The following is a 24,441-nucleotide window of genomic DNA, read 5'->3' as shown; positions in this document are numbered from 1 at the left end:
GGCAATTCCTTTTTTGCTTTTTATTGTCCAGGTACTTTTATAATCAGGCTGAATGTCCCTCGTCTAAGGCATTTAGTTACAGGAGAACCACCATCTAAGTTTTGCAACTGTACTGTGAAAGGCTACATACATTATTTGGTCATGTGAAACATTTGAACCAACAAAAAAAGAACTTTCATAACTGAGCAAGAGCTTCATTTTTGTTTGTAGTTAGAAAGTGAACGTATAAACAAAAGACAAGTTAAAGTATACTGTGGGATTACTGATATTAGTACGCCTTAAGTTGCATTCAGCACTATACATGCATCACATAACATCTGGGAACTGATATTGCATCCAAGAGAACCAAACAAATGAAACTGAGACATACAAGTATTGATTGGGGTGTTTAACAATGCATTGTGCTCCACCAAATGTTAAGGTCAAATATTATTTTGCTAACAGACAATTTACTTGCAGTCTGTTTTGAGCAATCTTTTAGAATGTAAATTAACTTCAATCCTTTTTATTCTTCTACAATGTTTCTCAACTGGGAGGCGGAGTTTCATTACAATAATATCACTCACACTTTAAAGCTATGCTGTCAAATGTGATGTGACAATGTCTTAGCGGATGAACAGGTATAGGTAGTAAACTGCAGCACATTCTATTGATGGAGCTACATATTCACATGTATATTTACTGTACTTTAAACCCAATAGTTCAACAGCCCTTTTATACTTCAGAAACAGCCCACATCTTAATCATGTTTAAAGAAACTACTGCTGTCCCTCCAGACATTCTCCTAGCCTGTGTTATCCAGAGAACCATAGCAGTGGAGCACAATTTAAATTCTGTATAAAATGAGGTATGATTCTCTTCTCTTAGTAGTGCATATCAATGTAACAGTGCAAAACCAATTACAATGACTACATTTTCAAGGACTACCTTGTTAAAGTACAACTTTTACAGTATTTACCCGACAACCACTATCACAAGGCTTACGAATAATCACTTGAGACATTCCACACAAAACCCTTCAGATCAATCAATTTGAGGAACAAGGTTGAAACTGAACCACATAACACATCAAAATATCCAGAACTTGTTACACCAAATGCAATGTAAGGGACCCCAATAGCATGCTTATTAGAGAACTATTTGTTGGGCATCTAGTTATCGCTTCTCACAAAATGACTCCTGCATCCTCAGAGACCAGGCTATTTGAAAAATCCTAACTTGACAATACTTCCCACAATTTGCCTTTGGAATGTTTTCAACTGGTTCATTAATAAACACAAGTCAAGGCGGGAACTGAGGTTATCTGTACTAACACAGAGGAGCTTCTCTTTCTTTAATGACGTTAGTATGGTGCCAGCAAGTCACAAAGTAGTCTGGAGTGGAGGTTCACTCACGACTGACTTCATGGAAGGTGCTCTGTCAACCCTGCCAATTGAGTCACTTTTTGGGACATAAAACTTAGCAGCGTATTTCACTGTCTATATGCAGCCTTTTAATAAAAAGGGGCAACAAGTTAATGACTAACGTTATTCAACATATGAAAATATTCCTTTCACCCAGTACACCTGAGAATAGCTCAAGTTTTACTATTTGAAAGAACGAAAGCCATAAATGTAGACAGTTATAACAATGCACAGCCAGTACTAACAGCTACAAAGTTGCCCTATTGTGTGTTTAAATAGTTTATATTACTGGTACATATGTTGTGATTACACGATTACATTTACAACACATTCTCATGGGGGAGTGACAGGGTACTGTATCAAATACAATATACTGGTTTATATCAAGAACAATGTTGCCAAGGCAGCTGATTCACATCTAGATATGAGCAAAAGACACTCAAGGATAGGTTCCTTCAGAGAAGACCTGAGAGTATTTCTGATGCCTATGTTCAAATCTACAGATTGTCTCATTCTGGTAATACACCTGTTTCCTTTTGTCCTTAAAAAATCTATTGTAAATGTTGTAAGGCTTTTTTTGTTGAAAGACTGGCCTCTTGAGGGCCAGGCAGGCACAGCTTAGCCCAGCCTGTCAAGCCCAGCGTGCAGGGAAGGGTGCCACTACTACCAGCCTGTCCAAGATGACAAGCAAACAAACAGTCACAACACTGCTGGGCTTGCCTTGAAGACTGGAGCTGTGCGTTTTCTGGACAACAAAAACGAAAAGGTAAGAGAGCAACAATGGAAACCTCAAAGCTAGCACTGCCAGGCGTTCCTCCTGCTGTTCCTACATCTGAAAAACAACACAAGGCTTCAGTCAAGGCAATCAGCTGGAATGTATAGATAAAAAAACTGTTTCTCAGTAGGCAGTACCATAGTAGGACAATGGCGCAATCTACTAGCTAGCTTCACCATAAATGAGCATTTGTTACATTGATACACAATGTATATAAATTAGTCTAGTTGTCAAATGAAGTAGGAGAAGCGCATGGGATCAATCATGGCCACAATATAAAACTCCTGCTTCCAGAACTAAACTAGGAAGGGATGAGGGCAGCTGCCCAAGCTGAACTAATCTTAAATCATGTCTTGACGGGGTGTAGTCAGCAGCAGTCAGACAGTCAGAGAGATGGGGGGGCCATTAGAGTAAGTCAGTGTAGGATACTGCTGAGTAGCTATCTGGCCCAGACCCAGCCTTCTCTCTCAGGTGACAATGTTTACCGGTTTACACACTGTCTGGTTGTCCAGACTGTCATGGATGGAAAATATATAAATGAAATATATATGGCATACCTTGTATACTGTACTGTACATGTGTAATTAAAATGCCATTTCCAAAAGAAATGAAATAAAAAGCAGACATTAATGAGCTGAGTAAATAGGTCTGACAGACAGCCAAAAATGAGTTACACGCAACACACACATGAACACCCTCACACACACAAAGCAGAATTGAACTCTGCCATACACTAGTAAGGCAAAAGGCATATCTGGACATGGGTATTCCCAACGAGGGTAGGTAAATGTAACAGTGAAGCTATCTGGAATCCACATCTCTGTAGGACAGAATAGAGGTGGGTACTAGTGTCTGAAACGAGAAACAAATACGGTTGTCACAAGGGTGCTTATATTAATTTCCAAATGGCAAAAAATCCCTTTCAATTTACAGCAAAATAAAACTTCTCTATAGCACTCACATACAAACGTGAATTCAGTGGGCAATTTGGCAAGGAGGCTAAAAAACTCTGGTCAAACTCTTGACTATGATTATATAGATGTAAGTGACCAACAATAACTAACAACCAAAAAACAAGATACATCTATAGCAGGCATTTCTATACGATGTGCTGTAATTATAATTTATAAAAAAAAATAGCTTATCAACTGCCATGAAAATGAACACGAAATGGTGTCCCAAAAAGATGCATGAAATGGTGTCCCAAAAAGATGCAATAGTGAGTAGTGATATTCTGTTTCTTTAGGTTTTTCCATTTAGCTATAAAGTCACTCCCAATGAACTTGACCCCGCGTCACAAACATAGTGCACTGTGCAACTTGTAACAAAGTTTGGCCAACTGTACGAAAGCTTGGTGTTCTTCGTGATAGTGTCCCTTCCTCTGTTGTCCAGGGTCCACTGAGAGTAGAGGATGGCAGGCACCAGTGGCTTGGGAACGGAAACTCATCACTTAAGTCTTGTCGTCACTCTAAGTATTTCCGTTCTCCTTTGCACCCTCCACCTTGGTTCATCAACAGGAGGGGGGGCTGTGCATTAGCTGTAAGATCTAGGTAGACATGCTGCCCTTCGCCTCCTCCTCCCTCTCTGATCCACACACACACACACACGCACACACATATATACACACACACACACACATCCTCTGTTACAAAATGACACATTTTTCTTTCTCCTTGGGTTCTTTCTTCGTTTTTTTCTCTGTGGAGGAGGGCTGCTTCCCTGGGCTGGGCGTGGCCCCGACTGGCCCCGCTGCCCCCCCGGCCGGCCCGGCCGCACCTCCGTCCGCCTCCTCAACCCCTGCTGGCGGCTGCTGACCCTGCTGCAACAACAAGGAGCAGCGTCAACACTCAGCCTCCTGCTGACTGGAATGCACAGGATATGGGCAACCGGAATATTCCAGAAAGGCCTGGGAGTTCAATAAGCTCGTAAAGGTAGCAATGTGTAAAAGCTGTCAAGATCTAAGTCCCAAGTCTCAAAACCCCCCCGTCTCTGCCACAACTCCTCTAACAACTCTTCCTTTCCCGCCTCTGATCTACCCCCGCCACCACTAACTCTCCTCCTCATCAGGCTCTCTCCTCCTCCTCATCCCTCCACATCTCCATCCTCCCGGACCTGGGTTTGTGCTGCTGCTGCGGCGGCGGCGGCCTGCTCCTGCTCCTGGTAGTACTGCGAGGCGCGTCGGTCCTCCTCCTCCTGCAGCTTCTTGGCCAGCTCCAGGTCGCTGAGGCCTTCTGGCGGCTGCTCCCACTGCAGGTCCTGGCTCTGCTGCTCCTGCTGCAGCGACAGCGCCATCAGGTAGTCCTGCACGGGCACACGTGCACACACACACGCACACACCCACATCCACCACACCCCACACACAAACACAGTGAGTGAGTTTTCATTTACATAGTTATCATCAACAGTTGACTGTGTGATATGTCACTGTGTATAATCTGAACACCTACAAACCAACATGCGGCAACAGAAGAGGTCTCTGTTTATAACCCTGGCAGAGTTAAACCAATCCGCTCTGGACTGGACCCAGTCTTAACTGTCTGCTGTGATGTCCTCTGGTGTGAGTCTGTGTGTGGGTACAGGGATGAAATGTGACCCCCCCCCCCCTCTCTCTCTAGAAGTGGGTGGTGGGTGTGGGACCCAGCTGTCGTCACACCAGTCACACAGCTGCCAGACAGCATAGAGCAGGCCGCACACAATAACCAATCAGCAGCCAGCTGTGGTGATGCTGAAATGCACACGACGTGAATTATTAAAGAGCCAATCAAAGAGCAGATTGGTGGAGCGCGCCGCAGTATGGTATACAGAGGGTGGGTGCTACATGTGACTGATCTGCTGATCAGGAATTCAGGCGGATCAAATCTGGGGAGAAAGTGTGTGTGTGTGGAGTGAAGCAGTACAGCTGTGGAGCTGGTAATGGGGTGCCGGGAAGCTTTTATCATCTATTATTAAAGAACTTTGCCTCGCTACTTAGACAGAATATAACTGTCTCAGTACAGATGGTCAGAGCAGGGTTTAACTGTGGCTTGATGTTCAGTTGTCACCACATTGAATGCTGATGTGTTTATTATTCAGAAGCCTTCATGGTTGTTGAGGGTGGGGAGTGTGTGTGTGTGTGACCTGGTCGATCTGGTCCTGCTGGCCACGGTACACCGTCTCCGGGTCAGAAGGGGGCCGCAGGCGGAAGTCTGAGTCGCAGAAGTTCCCGTCCCCGTCCACGTTGTGCAGGCTCTCCCACACCACCTTCTCCTCCGTCAGGAAGCCCTGGTCGGTCACCAGCAGGTACAGCTGACCCTGCCAGACAAACATCACACCCCCGCTCTCACCACCGCCAGCAAACCAGCACCCTTCTAGCACCACTTACTTTAACCCTTGGGTAAAGTAACACCACCACTGCGTTATAAATATAAAATAGAAATCAAGTTTGATTTGAGGCAGCTTCTATGACAGTTTGCGGAATGGGAGTGTTGACGGAACTCTATCCCGGCACTTGAGAGGGAATGAGTGCGGTGAGTGTGACGACGTGTGAGAAAGAGGGCTTTGTACTCGTGAGTGGTGCAGATCTGGAGGTCAGAGGTGCTACACTCTTTGCTCAGCTCGGCATTGCTGCGACACGCTCTCAGGCCTGCGTCACTTCCCCTGCTCTGATAACAGGAAGGGCCTGTCCCCGCAGCCCTGATAACAGACGGGGAGGGTGGGGGGTGGCTTCGGACTCCCCGTGTCCCCTAGCCACACTAGGTAGACTGAGGAGAATGTAGCAGCGCTGGAACAGGTTGTGCTGATCCCTCCACTCTGGGGAAACAGGGTGTAACTGAGTGTGAAGAACAGTCATTGGGGAGGAGGGGAGGAGGCTGATGGTGCCCCATGGTTAACAGAAGGCTGATAAGGACTTGGGTGTCTGTGTTATCTTCGGGTCATTCTGACCCATCAGTCGTTGTGACCCACCGTCGTATTGCGACAACTTTACCGCATACAAAAACAAATTGAAGCATTTTCTTTTAACCATTGGGCTGTCTCAGATCCCCCACATTGCAAAGGTTAAAAGAAAATTATTTTTATTTGTTTTTGTATTGGGTAAAATTGGGTAAACACAACGATGGTTCGTTATGGACCTTTGGGTCATGTGACCCGAAGGCAGTACAAGGGTTAAAAAAAACAACAACCAAAAAACCTGAGTATGCTGTACACAAAGAGCTGGGGTCTCATTGATAAAACTGTGCGTAGAATTCATACTAAAAGTATACGTACGTCCAAAAGCCTACAATGGCTTGCGCCCCCCAAAAATCAGACTTATAAAAACCTTGCGTACGCACACCTGTAAGCAATGTTCCCTTTATAAATGGCAGATTAGCACAAGTGTGCATACTTGAATCAGCATCTTATCCCGCCCTGAACACGCCCATTTTTAACCATAAATAGTCAATGCAAAGCACCTCATGAACGCTGATCCAGTATATTAATGACCCTGGCATGTTTCTTTATGGTGAATCATGGCGACAGGTGGGGAAAAAACTAAAAGGCGCAAATTCTCAGACACTGACATTGAAATACTTGTAGGTGAGGTGGAGGCCCGAAAAACCACATTATTCTTCATGTTGGTTTTGTTATGAACAGTATTAAAGTTTGGACGGATAACGAGGACGTAGAGTGTAGCAATAGCTTAACCGCTGTATTTGACATATGATGATATATGCACAGTATTAAAGAAATATATTTAGTTATACACTATGTTCTGCAGTTATCTAAAGGTAGGATATGTGATGTTATCCTGTATTCCATGCAGTCGGGCCATATCCTCCTCCTGCACCCATAGTGGACAATGTGATGGTGAGACAGCGCTGAATTTTTATTTAAGATTTGATTTGGATTTTACAAGGTGTTTATGGAACAATTATCACTCAGTACAAGTGCAGATAACACTGCTGGATTTTTCCTTGATGTGTAAAGAAAACAAAATATATAAATATTACGAGTAATTGTTCTTCCCACATTTACTTTCTGCAGTCTGACTACAGTACACCACTTCACCATCTGCGTCGCCCATTCCCACTGTCTCCAAAATCCATGTTTATACATGAGATCCCTGGTCTTTAAAATAACCTAACCACATAACATGTATGTAAAGGCTCGCTCTATCTGAAGTTGAGTGAGGTCAACAAAAAGGGAACAGTTCCGAACCTTCTAACCTTGCATGTTTAACATGGCGAGTGGGCCGTGGCGAGGTGGAAGTCACAGAGAAAAGGACAACTTGTCCTCAAACGTTCTCAGGCCTGCAAGGCCCATTGTGTCCACTAGGGGGGACGGCAGATCGGAGTGCACATCCACACAGCTGAAAAGGTCGGAAACAGACTCCCAATTCTATACATGGATCCTATTTAGTGGTTTGGAAACACGGCCAGGAGCAGGAGGGGTTAGGTTACCTTGTACTTGCTCATGGTGCTGAAGTGGTTGTTCCTGAAGAAGACTCCTAGCTCGCCCTCCTGCACGGTGGAGGTGAGCTCACACAGGCCGTGGTACGTCAGCTGGGTTGCCGTGCTGTGCAGGAACTGCTCCGCTACGAACCCTGCGGACGCCGTGAGGCGGAGGGGGGAGGGAGGGAGGGAGGGAGGGAGGGAGGGGGGGGGGTTGGAGAGAGGTGTCGTGGGAGGGAGGGTAGGACAAGGGGAGAGATCGAGAGAAAGAGCGTGATGGGTTAGTGCGAGGTGTAAATAGGACGTGCACGGACACAGCGGTGATGGAGGCTGACGTGCAGGTGGAAACAGCGTTGCTGATCGGGGAAGTTGTGTGAGAGCTCCAGGCAGACATGGTCACCTCCAGACAGAGCGGGACTAAGAAGACCAGAACAAGTCACCAGACCTCGAGTTAGAAAAGATGTGGTTTTAAGCCCTGCTAACCAACTCACTGTTTGTTTATTCACGCAATAAGTATGAAAAGCCTAAAATAGGCTTTGAATATATTGAATATATTATCAGGCCAATTGAATATATTTATACACTATTGGAGCCGTTTGAGTCTGTGTCTGTGTGAGAAAGAGAAATAAAGAGAGAAACCAGCTGAACTACAGGCAGCCCTCCACAGAAACATTGAGGCCAGCCACTTGCTTCGCTCGGTTTATCTGCTCAGCACAAAGGAGGAAATGGAGTGAACTGTGAGCCTTATCGAGCAGAGCCCTGGATGCGGAGAGGAGGGTGGAGCAGAGCGACGAGCAACAACGTAAGGCCAATCCACCCACCTTCCCCGGCCCGCTCGCTGCTGTCTGACTGCTTGCAAGAGATTATCTTCTCCACCAGCTGGTTGTAGCTGCAGTTGCCCACTGCCTTCACAATGTCACCCATCTGTGGAGAATGAAGGACAGGCAGAAGGAGAAAGAGAGTGTGTGTGTGAGAGTGAAAGAGACCATTTATCGAACTTTGTCATTTTCGAAGCAATGACAAACAAGCTCAAATAACCCCTCTGTCAAGTTGCCAAGAGAAAGACAATACTGAAGAACACCAAAGCCCTTGTAGTGGCTGTGTGGTCATTTCACCTTGCTAATATGTGTTTGTACACTGACTAGCAGGTCTTTACCTGGGGGTCCACCAGCCAGCCATGGTAGAGCGGGATGTCCAGCAGGTCAAAGACGATGCACTCAGGGGTGTACTCAAACACTCGTACCCCGGTGAACTTGACGTTTACGTCCAGCCCTGTCTGCAGCTTGTGGAGCACTGCCATGGCGTCACTCATGTTCTGGGAGGAAAAAACACATTAAGAAACCAAAATGAAACTAGTGTTCTCATTAAATGCTTGTCGAGGGTTAGATCAAATCTGGGTTCTTCCACATGCCACCGGTTTTCTCACTGCGATGAGATGGAAAAGCAGTTGTTACATTTGACAAAGGAAGAGCCAAGGCTCCAGGATAATGCTGGTGTGTCTTCTTTTCTCATTTTCTTTTCCATAACAAGATATAATGAAAAGTGAAAATAAATCCCTGTGAGCCGGCAGCTTTTCGATGCAACACTGAGTGGCGCGGTGTGGTGAAAAGGTTTTGCGTGCGTGTGTGGTGTGTGTGTGTGTGTGTACGGTGCGCATCTAAGTGTGTGTGTGTAGGTGATAAGGGGGCATCTCATTCTTCCCTTCACTTCTGCCATTCTTTGTTGCGAGCAGCGAAGGAACAAGAGAAACAGAAAACACAGCGAGGACACTCAGACAGCTTTCATCCTCTCCTCAGCCTGTCGGATGGCTGCGGCAGAAGAGATCCGGCAGTGTGCGACCCGCGACCAGTCACACTGTGCCGTCTGGATGACGGCGGGACTGGCACAGCCAGGCACCTCAGGCAGGGCTCAGGAAGGTGCCCGCCCACTGCTCCGGTTCTACGCCCCTGGCCCAGTATGCTGTCTTGTCCACCCACGCCCTCCTGCGTCAGGGTGGCCCCGCTCACACTCCTCCTGGGGTGGAGCATGGACACACTGGCGTGAGAGACGCGGGGCAATATTCGACTTTTGTTTTGTCTCTCCATGTTTAATGACAGACAGAGGCAGATAACCTTTTATTGGATAAACAGACCCGTCTTCCTGACACATACATAGCTACGCTTGTTGCCAGATCGATACTTCATTTCCACGACCCCTGGCAGAGAAGCAACTAAGGCAGCCTGCAGTCTGTTTCTCTGTCATCCACTAACACTACTGTTTAGCCTAAATCACTATATCAGCAATCCCTATATAAAAACATTGTTAAAACATCTATCTAAAAGAACAGTGTTTTTTTTTTATTACTGATGAACTGATGTACTCATCCAGCCCTATAGAGAGAGAGTGCTCCCTTGTGACCAAGTCAGTGTGAAACGTTTGAGAATCCTGCGAGAGCAATCATGTTCCTCCGAAACGAGAGTGGAACCACAAACCAGCCATCTCTATTTTCAACCTCATCTCCTCCTCTGACAGATGTTTTGAAGCCAGAATGTATAAATAAAGGTATCTCTCGCAAGCACACTCAACTTTTCAAAATCACAACAAGGAGCTTGTCTATGCGACTAAAAAGCAAGTAGCAGTGAACAAAGGAAGGAAAAGAAGGACAAAAATAGGCTAACAGAATGGCCAGATGAACCTATTTCTGTTTAACTTGCACACTGGCATGCTAGCGACTCCTCTTGTGAAAGGCGGACTCCACCTCCTCGCCTCCTCGTCCCTAACCCTAACCCCCATTCAGGGAGCGAGGCTGAGGCCGTTTCCCTGGTCAACAGCTCTGCTGCCGAGCTCGAGGCAGGGCTTGCCAATTGGACAGCAACCCGGAGATGCATCGCTGCCCCAGCTAACAGAGCTTCTCCAAAATCCACACAAGTGCAGAGCCCGGATACAGGCGCATGTGCGCACACTCACATCAAAGCTAGCCTGTCCTTCTTTGCGATTCAAAAAAGCTTTTAGAGAACACCAGGAACCTAAATAGGAGCCAGCCAACTCTGCTCTGTCAGGTATCCAGACACTGGGTGACAGTACATGGACACAAACAAAGCAGGGGTACGTTTTTTTGTGCGAGTGGTCAAATCAGCAGGTCTAACACACACACACACACGCACTCTTCCCCGAGCAGCGATGTTTGTGTAAAAAGCTTTCACAGATGTACTGGTTCCTTGCCACAAAAATCTGGAGAGGAGCTGTACCCCTCGCAACGGGGAGGGATGGAGCTGGAGCACCATCACTGACTGCCTCGACATGAGACACACACTCCCACACACACACACACTCCCAGACACACACACGCTCCCACACACACACACTCCCATTGACCCTGAACTGAACACAGCTATGCATCCCCGAGCACCCAAAGCCATGTGAAAAGACATGATTCAATGCTCCTGAACCCGACTTTCCCCTAGGCCCTCATGTTACGTAAGCTATATAGGGGAGGAACGGAGCTCCGAATGGAGCTCTTTACTCATCTAGCGGAAACAACAACGCAAGGGCTATTTACACATCATGTGAACATACATCAGTGTTCTGCTGTTCCCATCTGGGGCTATAACCCACTCATGCAGAAGCACAGGACTGCTTGCTCTATACCGTGTGCGTAAGCTTGTAATGACGGCAGCACGTCCCTCCTATGCAATCCCCACTCGGGTGTCACTGGCTGGGAGAAGGCCCGGGCTCCAGGCACATGGGCATATTTTGGGTCGCATAGGTGCCAAGAACGAGCCACGCTCCCTGGAGAGTGACGTCAGCAGTGAGGCGGTGATGGTGCCGCCGCTACGGCTAGCCCCTGAGATATTTATGCGGAAACAGAAAGATGTGGTCATTTGCACGTCTTCATGGATGAAAGCGTCTGCCGGATGAACGCATGTCAACGGGGATGGGGAGCGACAGAGAAGGACTGGATGTGTTGAGGCCGCAACAGCCTTTACCTGTTCATAGTTGAGCCGCTGGGCTTCAGAGATCTCTTTAGGCTTGGCATCTAAGATGTAGTCTCCTGTAGAGGAGGAAGAGGGGAAGAGAGGAGACAGACGGAGAGGCAACATCAGAGCACGGCTAGTTAAAACAGCACAGGGTCAGAGAGAGGAAGCAAACACCAGCAGACTCCTCCCACTCGCCCCAGATTTGATATGAACCGATTAACACACTATCTGCCCCTCTCATCAATCTGATGTGCAAAAAATATCAAATGCGTTTTTTTCAGCGGATGAAAGAAGACATTTATAATACGGAGCGAGAGGCTGTGAGGATAGCGTTTAGTGCTGGCCAGCTGTCTTTCCAGTGGGCCAGGCGTGTAGGGTCAGCTAAGCCCAGCTTGAGCGACCCCGGCTGACAGGACGTAGGAGGACCAGACCCCCCAGCCCCCCTCCCTCCCCGGTGCTCTCGCCCAGTCCGGCCACCACCATGAAGAGGGCAGTGCAGTCCTGATCACAGTGCACCTGTCAGCCCCTCTTTAACATTCCACTCAGCACCAGCCCTCCTCCTGTGGAACACTGCAGGTCAGAACACACAGGCTCTCATTGTGGCGTACACCGCCCCTGGGCAAAACAACGCCTCCAATACGGGTTCTTTTTTTGCCATTCCAGTAAATGTAAGGTTTAGTTACTTTAATCATGAATCAACACCCTCTTTCCACCAAAAACACAGGCGAAACTTTTCAGTTCCATAAAAAACAGTGAAACATCTGTTTTTTTTATGAACCAAACAACCTTTCCCTTTTATTACAACGGTAAGTCATTACTGGCTGTGAGTAAGGGAACAGGGTGTCTTTACTGTATGAGTGGTTCTCCATATCCTCTCCTTAACTACAGAATTGGTTAATGTACAGCAGCCAGAAGTCCAAGAATGTACCCAGTAGAAGCCAGTCAAATGACTGACATTTCTATGGGTGAAACCCCTCCTGGCCCCTCTTCCTCTGCCCTGGCCTCTCTCCCTGTGCCCCGGTCTCCCTCCAGCGGGGTGGGGGACAGGGCCTTCCCTGCTGGGCCCCTGCTGCCATCTCACTGGCACTGGGAGCTGCAGGAGCCCAACCTCCACCAGCCTCTTTATTCTCCCTCAACACTGGCTTGAGCGTGTGTTCATCAAGCCCACATTAAAAGACCACACACTGTGTGGCTCTCACTCTCTCTTCCTCGTAGGTCATTGCTTATGGCTAGGGAGGAAACAATCACTAACATTTTGTAGTGATGAGGCTAGGAATCATCTCCCGCCCGTACACACTGGCCAGAACCCAAGTGATTCATTGTGCGCTTTGTGGTCTTAGTTACTAAATTACAGAGAGACCATGTGCACTCCAAAATCACTGAGAGACACACTTTATAAGGCCTAGGAAAAGGGATAGCTCACATATCTGGACTGATTCACACAGCTCCACTGGGCCGACATACAGCCTGTGAGGTCAGCGATGTACAAACAGGGGAAGGATGGCTGACAACCATGAGCAATCCTCAGAGGAGATCTAACACCGATGACACAGATGGAAAAACAGGCCTGTGTGAAATGAAAATGTTGTGTGCTCAATTACTGCTTGTCATCTCTGATTTGCAGGGTAGGGTAAGTGTTCTCTGCAGGGTGGTTAAGACAGAGCAAAACATGGAGCTTGCAAACAGAGTTTGGGGGGGTCTAGCAGAGCAGGGGGCAAAAGACAGGAAAGAGAGGGGATAGGCCCTCTTGCCCTATCCGATAGCGCAAGAGGAATAAATAAAAAAATGAACAAAGGAAACGGAATACAAGATTGTGTTGCAGTAGGGCCCATTCTATGGCCTCTTGGTTTCATGTGCATTTACCTGGAGGAACCTTTGGTACCTTCCAGTTTTCTTTCTATGCTGTCATCTTGTATCAAAGAGATTGGTAGAATATTATATTCGATTTGCAAGACCATTGTACTGTACACCCAGTAAGACTCTCGTTGCCTTGAAGTAGGATTTCACATTTACAATCGGGAAAATAAGCAAAGATCTGGAAATATAAACAGCAGCCTTTTCCCTTCTCCAATAACTCACTAGTGGGAAAGTGAAAAACAACATCCCAGTTCCATTTTCACCAGTCTAATGTGGGACACTGGAGAGGAGTTCTGGTGCAAGCTGACCCTCATTCTGAAACCCCAGCTGAACAGATAAAAGTCTACAAACCTCTCATGGCATGAGTTAAGTAGATCCATTTCCAGACCAAGCAGCTGGTGTGTTTATATCCCTTACTGCTAGTGAGGGTTGTTATTGATTCTAAAGTGCTTTAATGAACCCATTTACAATTAAACAATAAATGTCATAATAATGCAAAGGTTAAAAGGCTTGGAAAATAGTGCGCCAATCTGAACATCCGAATAAAAATCTGCCAGAGCTTGGCGACAATGACAGTAACGGGGTGCCTATAGAGCTCGGGACAGAGAGTCTGTAGTAAGAAGACACCCCTAGTTTTACATCATGTAAACATCCCAGTTGGGGGGGGGGGGGTCTTAGCATGGCGTGCCAGAGGGGACCGGCTCCTGTTTCCCTGACGTTAGCAGGGGATTTCCCCAGTCCTGGTCTGCTCCTCTGTCCTAACGGCCAGGACCACACCATGGGCCTGGCCGTTAGGACAGAGGACCTCATACATGTGCATGCTTTCCTATGTGGCCAAGTGGAGCACATGTAAAGGCCTAACCTAACACTTTATACTTAGTTTTTCCAAGTCCATGTTATTTTAAAGTGACCATACCAAAGCTTGCATTGCACACCATTCATGGTCATCTAGTTTCCTTCTAAAAGACCGTAAACCAATGCACATGGGTGGAGAGAACTTTAGTAAAAGAAGATATAGGGGCCATATCCTCTGATTATTCATGCACTCAGTAATGCCTTCCCAGGCAGAGGCACTGTGGTCATAATTACAGTCCTCCTGTACTCTGTCATTAAGGTCAGATTGATCTCCCTAGCCGGTCCCTTCTATATCTCCATGCCCTGCTGTGCCTCTACACCCATTGACACAAACTAGCAATTACTGACAAAGACGTTTGAACGTTTGAACCCCCCCCACCGTAATTTTTCTTTAATATATATATATATATAAAAAATAATAGAATATGAGTCTCCTTATCTAAAATGCTTTTGAAAGCTGTGACTTTGCCTGTGCCTGCCTGTCACCTTCCTCCTGCCTGACAGCTAAGACACGTCTTAATAAACAAAAACAGAGTCAGGAACTGGAAGTCCACCTACTACTCACCCAGATATTCCATTAATTGTTCGGCAGTTATGATCTCCATCATGGGTGGCATCTTAACCTGCATATGAAACACACATTAACAAGTGGGTATTAGCTAAATCAACCCCCCCCCCCCTCCCCCAACTATTTTTTTTGAAACCCAGCAGGCATCTCCCACTCCCATGATTAGGGAGTGGGACAGTTTCACAGTAAATAAACCCCAGCCAATATGTCATATTACTGGCATTACTGCCAGTGGCATTACTGGCATTAGTAACTTCATTAAAATACTCTCGAGCTTGTGCATTGAAAGATTCAAAAACGAAATCTGTATTTATTAAGCCACATTATTGAATATTTAATCAGATAGATTTTGCCAGATAGCGTTTCTTCAAGGGCCTTACATGCCTGGGAGATGAACACATACTGCTTTAGTAAAGATCAACTTTAGAATGTGTTTGGTCAATATTCCCTAATCATCCCAACTAAAATTGCCTCTGAAAACATGGATTAATAATGTCATTATTACCTTCCATGCAAGCAAAAGGACATTCATAATTGCCAACAATGGGCACGGGCCGTTCTCATTCTGTGTAATGATTGGGGTGTTTTCCTCTTTCCACTTAATCCACTTGATGTGGTATATAGACTGGCCAGCGCCCCGATCCTTGGTGCACGGAATCTTGGTTCCATCAGCTCCATATTCGCTCTGTAGAGCTATGGCTAGTCCCTTTTCTTCTAGTCCTTCGCTGTTGAGGTCGGAGCTGGGGCAGGAGTTGAGGTTCGAAAAAGACTCCAGAGAGTCAAAGCTCCGGGATTCTCCTGCAATGCTCGGGTCACTCCCACTTGGCAAACCCTCGGATATATTTTGATCGCTCGAAACTCCTGGTTTGGCGTTTCCAGTGCTTGATTTGTCCGGACAAATATTTGTCGGTTCTATATGCTTCATTTGATCAACTGGTGCACCTTCCAAAACCTCAGATGGGACACCTGTATTCCTTGAACTCGATGCCCCTTTCAAAAATGAAGTCCCCCTATCCGTTTTGATGTTTACTAACTTTGAGGTGGCTCCCTCGCTGTTTCCTGTGGCCAGCACCGAACCATGTCCCATCCCGTTAGTCAACTGATCTCCAGATTCAGGGGACGGTGTCTCAGACCAATCACTCGACTGTGTATTCTTCTCTTGCACTGAGAGAGACTCAAACACTTCTGGCTTGTCAAATTTATCAACGCTAGAGATGGAACCAGCAGTGCTAATAACATTACTAGCGCTATTACAACTAACCAAAGTACTGAGAGAATGCACACTATTCTTGCGCGTATCGCTCGCTCCTTTCATCCCGCTGGTTGCTTTAACATCGCCCATTTCTCCAACAATAGTCGCACACAGAGAAGTTCCTCCAGTATCTCGATGCAGGTTTGCATTTTTCTCCATTTCGGTTTACACACTGTCGACAGGTTTTTAGCTAAATTGTAGCTCTAGCTCCAGTCCCACAGACGCCATGACATCTCTCTGCTAGTGACGTAGTGGAGACTGTAATGTAACATTAGACCAAAGGGGGCAGTCGAGGACGACAACGTTGGACTCAGCATCAGCATCAGAATTGTAAGAGTGCAACCTGTGCAGGTGCAGTGAACGTGAACATTGAAAAAAGTGCACCGTTTTCATATTGTATTAATATTAATCTGACTGCACTGAATTAGCATTGTTTAGCATGGCATGGTTTTTCCTCTTTTCATCGTGTATGTAGGCCTACGCGTTTGAGAGAAAGAGTGAGAGAAAGAGAGAGAAAGAGAGAGAGAATGAAAGTAAAAGAAAGAACGAGAGAGAACGACAGTAAAAGAAAGTCCGCGGACTGCTGTGTGATATCCATCCTCAGCCACACAGCGGCAGAACTGCACAGTAAAATGACTGACACTGAGCGCATTAACGTATACACCCTGCTTACCACTTCAAACCTCTCCGATTTTAAATTTCAGACACAAAAAAAAGTGTTAAGATTTTTCTTACTCTTAAGAACATGCATATCGATTTGAAATTGTTCATTTTATATTTGGTTATGTAAGGGGTTTGCATTTGAATGGTTGTATTGAACAAGATATACCAGTTTTTGACAATAGGGTTAAGTTTAATACAGTTTGGGCCCACTTAGCCCCATGTCAAATAATATTGAATATTTGCATAACACAAAGGGTGGAGAGACTGATACTCTGCCCGCGCCTGACGTCAGGCCGTTGGAGACAAGCGGTGAAAGACTGCTGTGCTTTGGTACTAACAGAGAAGGGAAGGGACTGCTAGAACTAGAGAGGGCGACTGCGCCTTTAAGAAGTGGAAAGCGAAACATCAAGCGTTTGCTAGCTTGTTTACAATGAATTTATTCGATATGGTTTATATCAAACTGTTGCTGTGGTTTTGCTTTATTAGGAATATCAAAGGTAAGTTCGATTTCGTTTGTTATCCCATTGAGGAAACAGCCCCGAGCTTCCTCATTCAGACAGCTAGCTAGTTAGCTGGAATTGCTAGTTTAGCACTAACTACAGTATGTTGCTGGATTGCGAGGGATGATTGGAAATTGATGTCCAGCTACATTATATTTTCTTTAAATTATTATGGTGTTTCTCATAGCGCACACAACTATGTGCTAGCTTGTTATAACGTACTAACCACGAAACCAAGCCCAGTATCTTGTACTCAAACTGTCTATCGGCACTCACTGTACGCTAGCCACTCTTTTTTAATGACGTTACAGTACTAGCTAGCTAGCTAACTACTACTATGCTACTAGGACGTAGCCAAAGCTTGACCTTTCTTTTGCTAGCGAACAGACAAGTTCAAGTTCGTTTCGGTAACAAGCCACACAACTGAATTTTATTTTGGGCATAAAGTGAGTATAGTGTCAAGACATCCTCATAGCTACCTGTCGGTTTCTTCACACTGTCACCTTTATTGCCCGGCTAGATTGTATAATTGAAAGTGAAGTTATTTGTTTGAAATCAGGAGTGCCATTAATCAACTTGTTTTAGTCACAGCTTGACTTCAAGTGGTTAGAGACAGGAGAAGATCCATCAATTGTGAAAATATCTCAACTGAGTCAGGAAGGTCCGACTGACGGACTAAATTTCCTCTTACTCCTGCCAAATAAACTAGCCGCATAATCTGTCTGCTGTTTAATCTAGTTTTCATTTCTCTGCGCTTGCCTTTATCCAAGTGACAAATAATGGATCCATTTGTTTCTGCTCAAGGGACAGTTTTTCCCTAACGTGTGTGTGTGTGTGAACACAAAGTGAGTAATTGATCCTCCTGGAGCTGCTGTGATGCACCCGGAATGTTGAGCCCCCTGAGTGATGTCATGTTTGCATGTCCTGTAATGGAAATATACATAACTATCAGTTGCAGATGAACTATTGATACAAAACTAGTGTATCAGCGCTCAAGGATTTTGTGACTTACTATTGAAATTCCATTTTTATATTTATAAGAATCACATTTGATTATTCATAGAATTATGTGACTGCGTTCATATTCCAATAAAATGTCTGATATGACTACCATGGTGGAAACTGTATCATTGTAGAAGGCTCTTTTAACCCCATTTTTCAATCAGATAGTTTTGGAGGACGCCAAGTCCATTCCGTAGTCAGACAGGTTGGGGTTTGCTGTCCATGGAACATAGGATATGAGTGTTTATGATTAGCCTGCTGTGGAAGTCAAAGGTTCACTCAGGAAACTCTGTTGAATTTGATAATGGTGTCTTGTGAATCCTTATTCCCACCAATGATAAGTCACCAAAAGCAGTATAAGGATGGCTTTACTGAAGGATGGCTGCCACATCCTCTATTTGCTGAAGCAGTTTTGTAATTTGATCAATTGAACTGAAAAGCCTAAAATAAAGATGGATATGTTTTGGAACTGTGTTGTATGGAAGATATGTGGATGAAGAATCAAAATGAGATTTCATTTAGCCTCATATGTATGTTGGTGAAGATGCCAAATCGAGCTCTTCATTATCACTCTAAAACATTTCCATGGGTGAATAATAATCATTCACATTGGGAAGACATTAGAGATTGGTAATCTTCACTTGCTGAAATCAATTACAAACTGGTCTGTCTGAATTCAAAAAGCTACAGTTTCTTCAGAAATAAAGCAGAATAGGATGTAAGACTATTAATTACAAGATCTATGTTCCATTGAATTGCTTTTTTTTGTCTCCCTAGATGACATTTTCGTTCTCTCAGTTCAAAAGCTCTGTAGAACAACTCAACACAGGATTCACTCCCTCTCTCCCATCCACTCTGCTTTCTCAGGGTTTTACAAAGAAAACTGCACAGGGTGTGTGAGAGAGTGGTGACTTCAGCTGACGTTTTGATGTATTGAAGAGCATTTGATACTAGCATATTATATGATGGAAGCCTCAAAGAGACTGTGCCCAAAAGGCTACTTGGGACGTAGAGAATAAAAGTGTTTGTGTCAGAACCAGTGTATCAGGAACCACATAGGGAGTCTTGGTGGCTGAGCGGTTAGGGAAGCGGGCTAGTAATCCGAAGGTTGCCAGTTCGATTCCCGGTCATGCCAACTGACGTTGTGTCCTTGGGCAAGGCACTTCACCCTACTTGCCTCGGGGAGAATGTCCCTGTACTTACTGTAAGTCGCTCTGGATAAGAGCGTCTGCTAAATGACTAAATGTAAATGTCTTGTGATAATACTCTATTGGTTGTCAGGCAGTCATGGCAAAGCCTCTCAAAATGTAGACTTATTGAGATATACCTGGATTAGGCTACAGCTTGTTTCCCAAAGTGTCTCAGGTGGACTCTACAATTTCTTAGACAATATCATAGACCAATTTTGTCAGGTTGTGGGTTACATAAGAATAAAGGCAATGTTTTTATCATCAAGAGTACCCCTGCTGCCTATCCATGAAGAATGGGAAGTACGCAGGCAGGCAGTCTAATCATACGTTGTGCTCTTTGTTTGCACGTAGGCCATCTCTTCACTATCGGTGCTGCCCAACTCAAGTGTCTTGGTTGGGAGCTTTCTGCTTTGTCTTTGAGTGTTTATCTCGTAAGTTGTAAAAATCGTAGGCCTGCCAAGGTCAGAAATGGTTTAATTGGATATTCCATCGCTCAATACTTACAATGCCACCTTTTCAGAGCCAACGTGGAATTCTGTCTGCCCACATTGTCTTTTAAAGTGTAATAATAAGGGTGGTCTGGACATGGCGAGCATTATGATTTCTATGTTGACTCTAGACCTAGCTTCACACTGAGTCACCAACATTGTTTTGGGACCTATCATTCAACTCTTCTCTGGATAAGCCGTGATTAACCCACAGCATCGCCTCATTGCATCCAAGTCTATCAGTAATGCACGGCACATCGACAAAGGCAACACAGAGAGGGAGCTGCTGTTTGATAGGTGTCTGCTGCTCACAAGTTTAACAAGCAGTGAAAGTAGAAAGTAGGAGAGTCTTAGTTCCATCAGTACCCTGTTTTTTGTTTTTGCATACCTCATCCTGCTTACTGAGACTACAAACAGAGGCTCTGCTACAAACATGGGCAATCATAGTTGTATTTAACTTCCTGTGACTATTTCCAGGAAGTGGGTTTGTGTATACAGAAATATAAAAACAAAGGAGGGAAATAAAACGGCATGCCCTTTTGATGCCTTGATGCTTTTGTACAGATCATCTGTTGGCACTGCATGATGTTTGTGATGTTGAGATTTTTTATTATTATTTTGTAGATGGGTTTCTCATTCCAAGCATAGTTTTTTCTCATGTATTCATCAGGTATAATCACCTATATTTCCCTTTTTTTAGCAGCTGTGAAACTTAAACCATCTATGATTTCAGGATTGTCTCATTGCGTGAAGTTGATTAACGGGTTAGTGGCAGGTAGAAGTTACTTTTCATACTCCTGGTACGTAAGTGACAGAATACAAATATTCTATTATACCACACGTTATCCTTACTGCATTACCTAATTCTGTTAAATTATTCAGTTGAAAGGCTGTTGACTGGTGATTTGAAATTAGACCATGTAGCAGTGAGCAATGACAACAAGCGGGTCTGTAATGGTACTTCAGTAACTTAATTGAGCTTTTTACCTTAACACCTTTGGTTGTTAAGTTAGTCTTAAGTAAAGGTTCAGTGAAAAAGGGGATAATCTAGTTCACCCAAGTTTCATAACATAGGTTACATCCTGAGCGATGTAGCTTGTTGCCTCGACAACCAGCTCTGTGTCAACGGTTTAACACCATGTCAGATGAGAAGTGTTTGTGTGAGCTCCTCTAGCCTGTCAACAAGGCAGCCTGGATGTTACCCAGAGTGAATGGTAATGTGTGGGGAGGGGGAGTCATGACCCCAGCCTTTTCCACTTCCTCTGTTCCTGTCAGGGGTTGCCACCCTGTCAAGCTTTTCACCTCAGTGAGTGTGGAAATGAGATGAATGCAAAGATGGAATAACTGTTGACTTAGCTTACATTAAACAGTATCTTCCTGGCTTGTCACTGAATGCTTTGGCAATTTTGGGTACTAGTTCTACTAGTTCAACCTAGACCCTGTTACTAATTAGGACACATATTTCAACACTATTGTATTGATCCTTGACCTCTCAATGTATAAATATGGCTGTTTCACTTTCATGCAGTGCTATATTCTGATTTGATCATTCCAAAGGTCATTTGTGCATGTAGTCATAAAAGCTTTGTGTTAATACATTTACTATTTCATGCTAGCTTTTATTACACTCTCTGTAAATGATGAAAAGCACTTCCTTATTGTTATTATCTTCTCACTAGCGGTGTTCCAGAGGCTTCTCTGTCAGTAGGCTGGTTTCCATGAATGCTGATCAGATCTTATATACCCACCCTACCTAGTATCATACTACCCACCCTACCTAGTATCATATACTACCCACCCTACCTAGTATCATATACTACCCACCCTACCTAGTATCATATACTACCCACCCTACCTAGTATCATATACTACCTACCCTACCTAGTATCATATACTACCTACCCTACCTAGTATCATATACTACCCACTACCTTGCTACCCACTCTACCCACCCCACAGTGATTGTAGTGAGCTTACCGTGGGTTAATATAATGGAGTGCATTATTTGTATTCGAGACAGACAGACTGGTTTATCCATTAACATAGAAAGGTAATGGGGTTTTAACAAAGCTACATTCAAATCGTTTTGTGTCCTTAAAGAATAAGTTGGAATTCCACCTACTCGAGGCCGTTTCTAACAAAGACAGCATTTGCCATACAAATTAGGCCTGTTTTGCATGACTGGCGTTGCATAATTTGTCAGTATTTGGTGTGTTAACACTTCTCAGAAATAACAGGCTTGCCAAAACTAGTCATTATGCAATGAGCCATCTGGTGTCTGTTCAGTGTATGCCATGGATTTGTCTGCTTGTACGTGTGTGTGTGTGTCTGTACGTTGCAGCATGTTAATACAGGCTGTAGAGGACAATGCATGTGGATTTGTGAGGTCCTTGTAATGGGTTGATGGAGGGAGGTCGTCTGAGCAGCCAGTGTTTGTGTTCATACAAGGACCTTGTGTGCTCTGAGGGATTGATCTCTCCCTTGTTCTCCCGTTACCACCACTTACACCACTTGTCGTAGCCAATCACTGTGGTTCAGTGTAAACCGCTCGTTACAGGGGAGCAGAGTGAGTGGAACCGAATGCACACAACACAGGACGAGGGGATCAACAAAGGGGTATTTAATGAAGGGTGGGGGTGGAGGGCTAGTGGACAGGAAGGAGGAGCAGGCTTAGCAGATAAGGCAGGTAGAAAAACCAGGTAGATGTGTGTGTGTGTGTGTGTGCAACACCAAACGACCTGGCAGTGAGTTGAGTTGATTAAAAGCAGATGTCAGAAAAAGTGGAGTGGAAGACATGGTCTGGATCACTGGCGCACGAGCGCGCGCGTACACACACACACACACAGACACAGACAGACACAGGGGTAAGCAGGAAACGGGAATAGGTAACCACTAAAGTGGAGGTGAGGCGGGGACATTGACCCCCCTGCTGTCACAGTGCTGCTGGGGCAGGGTTAGAGAGCTCCTAGATCATGGGAATGTTTCACCCCTGACTCATTCATGAACATGTTGTGGCTGGTGTGGCCCCTGCCCGTCAGACAGGGGGAGGAGTGTCTCCCACACAGACTACATGCAACAACACAGCCCATGCTCTAAGACTGACTGAGATACAGGCTCTCCTCCTGTGTGTGGTGTGTGTGTGTGGTGTGTGTGTGTGTGTGTGTGTGTGTGTGTGTGTGTGTGTGTGTGTGTGTGTGTGTGTGTGTGTGTGTGTGTGTGTGTGTGTGTGTGTGTGTGTGTGTGTGTGTGTGTGTGTGTGTGTGTGTGTGTGTGTGTGTGTGTGTGTGTGTGTGTGTGTGTGTGTGTGTGTGTGTGTGTGTGTGTGTGTGTGTGTGTGTGGTGACGAGTGTGTTTGTTTTATTAGTAATGGGACCATTACCCAAGCAGCTCTGTTTGAGCTCCCCTAATGTGTGCAGATTACTGGTTTCTAAAGATATCATCTCCAGTGCTGTAAAGCACAGTGGTGGTCTCCTATCAAACAGATCAGTTCCTAATGACCATAAGGCTCTTAATGTTTCTTCTATTATTTTATACTCCATAGCATTTCAAGTTGTGGCGGCAGCTGAAAGGGTTGTGATTACTTGCTTGTTGTAGCAAAAACATCCTTTAAAACAAACCCTGGTCCTATTGACCATGATGAAAGGAACAGCAAAGTCATTCATTTCCTTGCTCGTGGTCTTTTCTGGAGGTAGCCATATTGTAAAGGGAGGTTCGACTGATCTCAGGATCATGTCCTCTGGGATTCTTTGTACCTCTGACCACTCTCTCTAAGCCTGTGTTGATAAAGAGACGACCAATGAATGCCGGCCGGCTTAGTTAGTCATGTTCAGCAGCTGCGTGTGTAAACCTGTTAGGTTTGTGTAGTAGTACATAGGAGGGTGTAGTAGGGGGACACGGCTCTTTCCCACTGCTGCATGACTTCTGGAGTCCTGTTCATTTGTTCTTTTTTCTTCTCCCCCGCTTGTGTTCGCTGCAGACTTGTATGGAATCAGGCTGCCAGAGCATGCTCTTTAGTATCCCAGAGTTTTCCCCGCCGTCATGCGGCTTACAATAAATTGATGGCTGAAGTCTAAATCTGTGGCTGTCTCCATGCAGCTCAGACACAGGAGGCCCTCTCCCCCCCCCAGGACCAAGCCTTCCTCCGCGAGGCCGGCCGGCCCCTGTCACACCCAGGAGAGCTCCTGGTGGTCTGAGCCCACCGATGGGGCAGATGGCTTTACCTGCTCCGCCGAGTGTTTGCCGGAATACACTTTTGTTTCTCACAAGGTGCTTACTTTTTTTTTTGCTGCAACCAGCTGCTCTATAGCTCGGTCGGTCGGTCGGTCGGTCTTCAAAAACGTCCGCTCTTTGGCTCATGCGTGTACCTGGTCACAGCAGAGCTTTTGTGAATTTGCTCTTGTTTTTATATCTACAGCAATCGAATTTAGATTTGGCTTCAAATGCGTATTTAATAGTCTCATAGAACTTGAGCATTTTCATTTTGGCAGGTAATTCACCAAAACATATCTCTCTCCAGCAGTCGGA

At 45.3% G+C, this 24,441-nt stretch overlaps 2 protein-coding genes across 7 annotated transcripts in view; one reads left to right on the top strand and one right to left on the bottom strand.

Annotated features, from left to right (window-relative positions):
- Nucleotides 1–52: 52 nt before the first annotated feature.
- Nucleotides 53–16,280, bottom strand: mindy2 (MINDY lysine 48 deubiquitinase 2). Of its 6 annotated transcripts, none has more exons than XM_067248652.1 (9): nt 15,328–16,280; nt 14,820–14,877; nt 11,552–11,616; nt 8,743–8,901; nt 8,408–8,510; nt 7,596–7,738; nt 5,296–5,469; nt 4,291–4,479; nt 53–3,997 (listed from the first exon to the last, which is right to left on the bottom strand). In XM_067248652.1, the coding sequence occupies exons 1-9, from the start codon at nt 16,231–16,233 to the stop codon at nt 3,824–3,826; spliced, it is 1,971 nt and encodes a 656-aa protein (XP_067104753.1). In that variant the 5' UTR covers nt 16,234–16,280; the 3' UTR covers nt 53–3,823. The 6 variants fall into 6 exon arrangements, 5 of the variants coding, with proteins under 5 accessions (XP_067104753.1, XP_067104754.1, XP_067104755.1 ...); XM_067248653.1 differs by having other exon boundaries at nt 53–3,994; XM_067248654.1 differs by having other exon boundaries at nt 53–3,988.
- An 812-nt stretch (nt 16,281–17,092) lies between these two features.
- The window catches only part of adam10a (ADAM metallopeptidase domain 10a), a 57,896-nt gene continuing 50,547 nt past the window's right edge, over nt 17,093–24,441 (top strand). Inside the window, exon 1 of the mRNA XM_067248462.1 lies at nt 17,093–17,234. Coding sequence (XP_067104563.1) covers nt 17,168–17,234 — 67 coding nt within the window. The 5' untranslated portion in view covers nt 17,093–17,167. The remainder of the gene's footprint in view (nt 17,235–24,441) is intronic.

This window comes from Osmerus mordax, chromosome 13 (genome assembly GCF_038355195.1).
Source record: "Osmerus mordax isolate fOsmMor3 chromosome 13, fOsmMor3.pri, whole genome shotgun sequence".
NCBI classification, from domain to species: domain Eukaryota; kingdom Metazoa; phylum Chordata; class Actinopteri; order Osmeriformes; family Osmeridae; genus Osmerus; species Osmerus mordax.
The sequence above is the reverse complement of the archived record's forward strand: the minus strand, read 5'-3'. Positions and strand labels throughout refer to the sequence as shown.

Coding starts and splice junctions, on each gene's coding strand:
- mindy2 (XM_067248652.1), bottom strand. CDS start 16,233: ATGGAGAAAAATGCAAACCTGCATCGAGATACTGGAGGAACTTCTCTG. Junction 11,617..14,819: donor ACAATTAATGGAATATCTGG/GTGAGTAGTAGG, acceptor CCTCCTCTACAG/GAGACTACATCTTAGATGCC. Junction 8,511..8,742: donor GCTGGCTGGTGGACCCCCAG/GTAAAGACCTGC, acceptor CATTCTCCACAG/ATGGGTGACATTGTGAAGGC.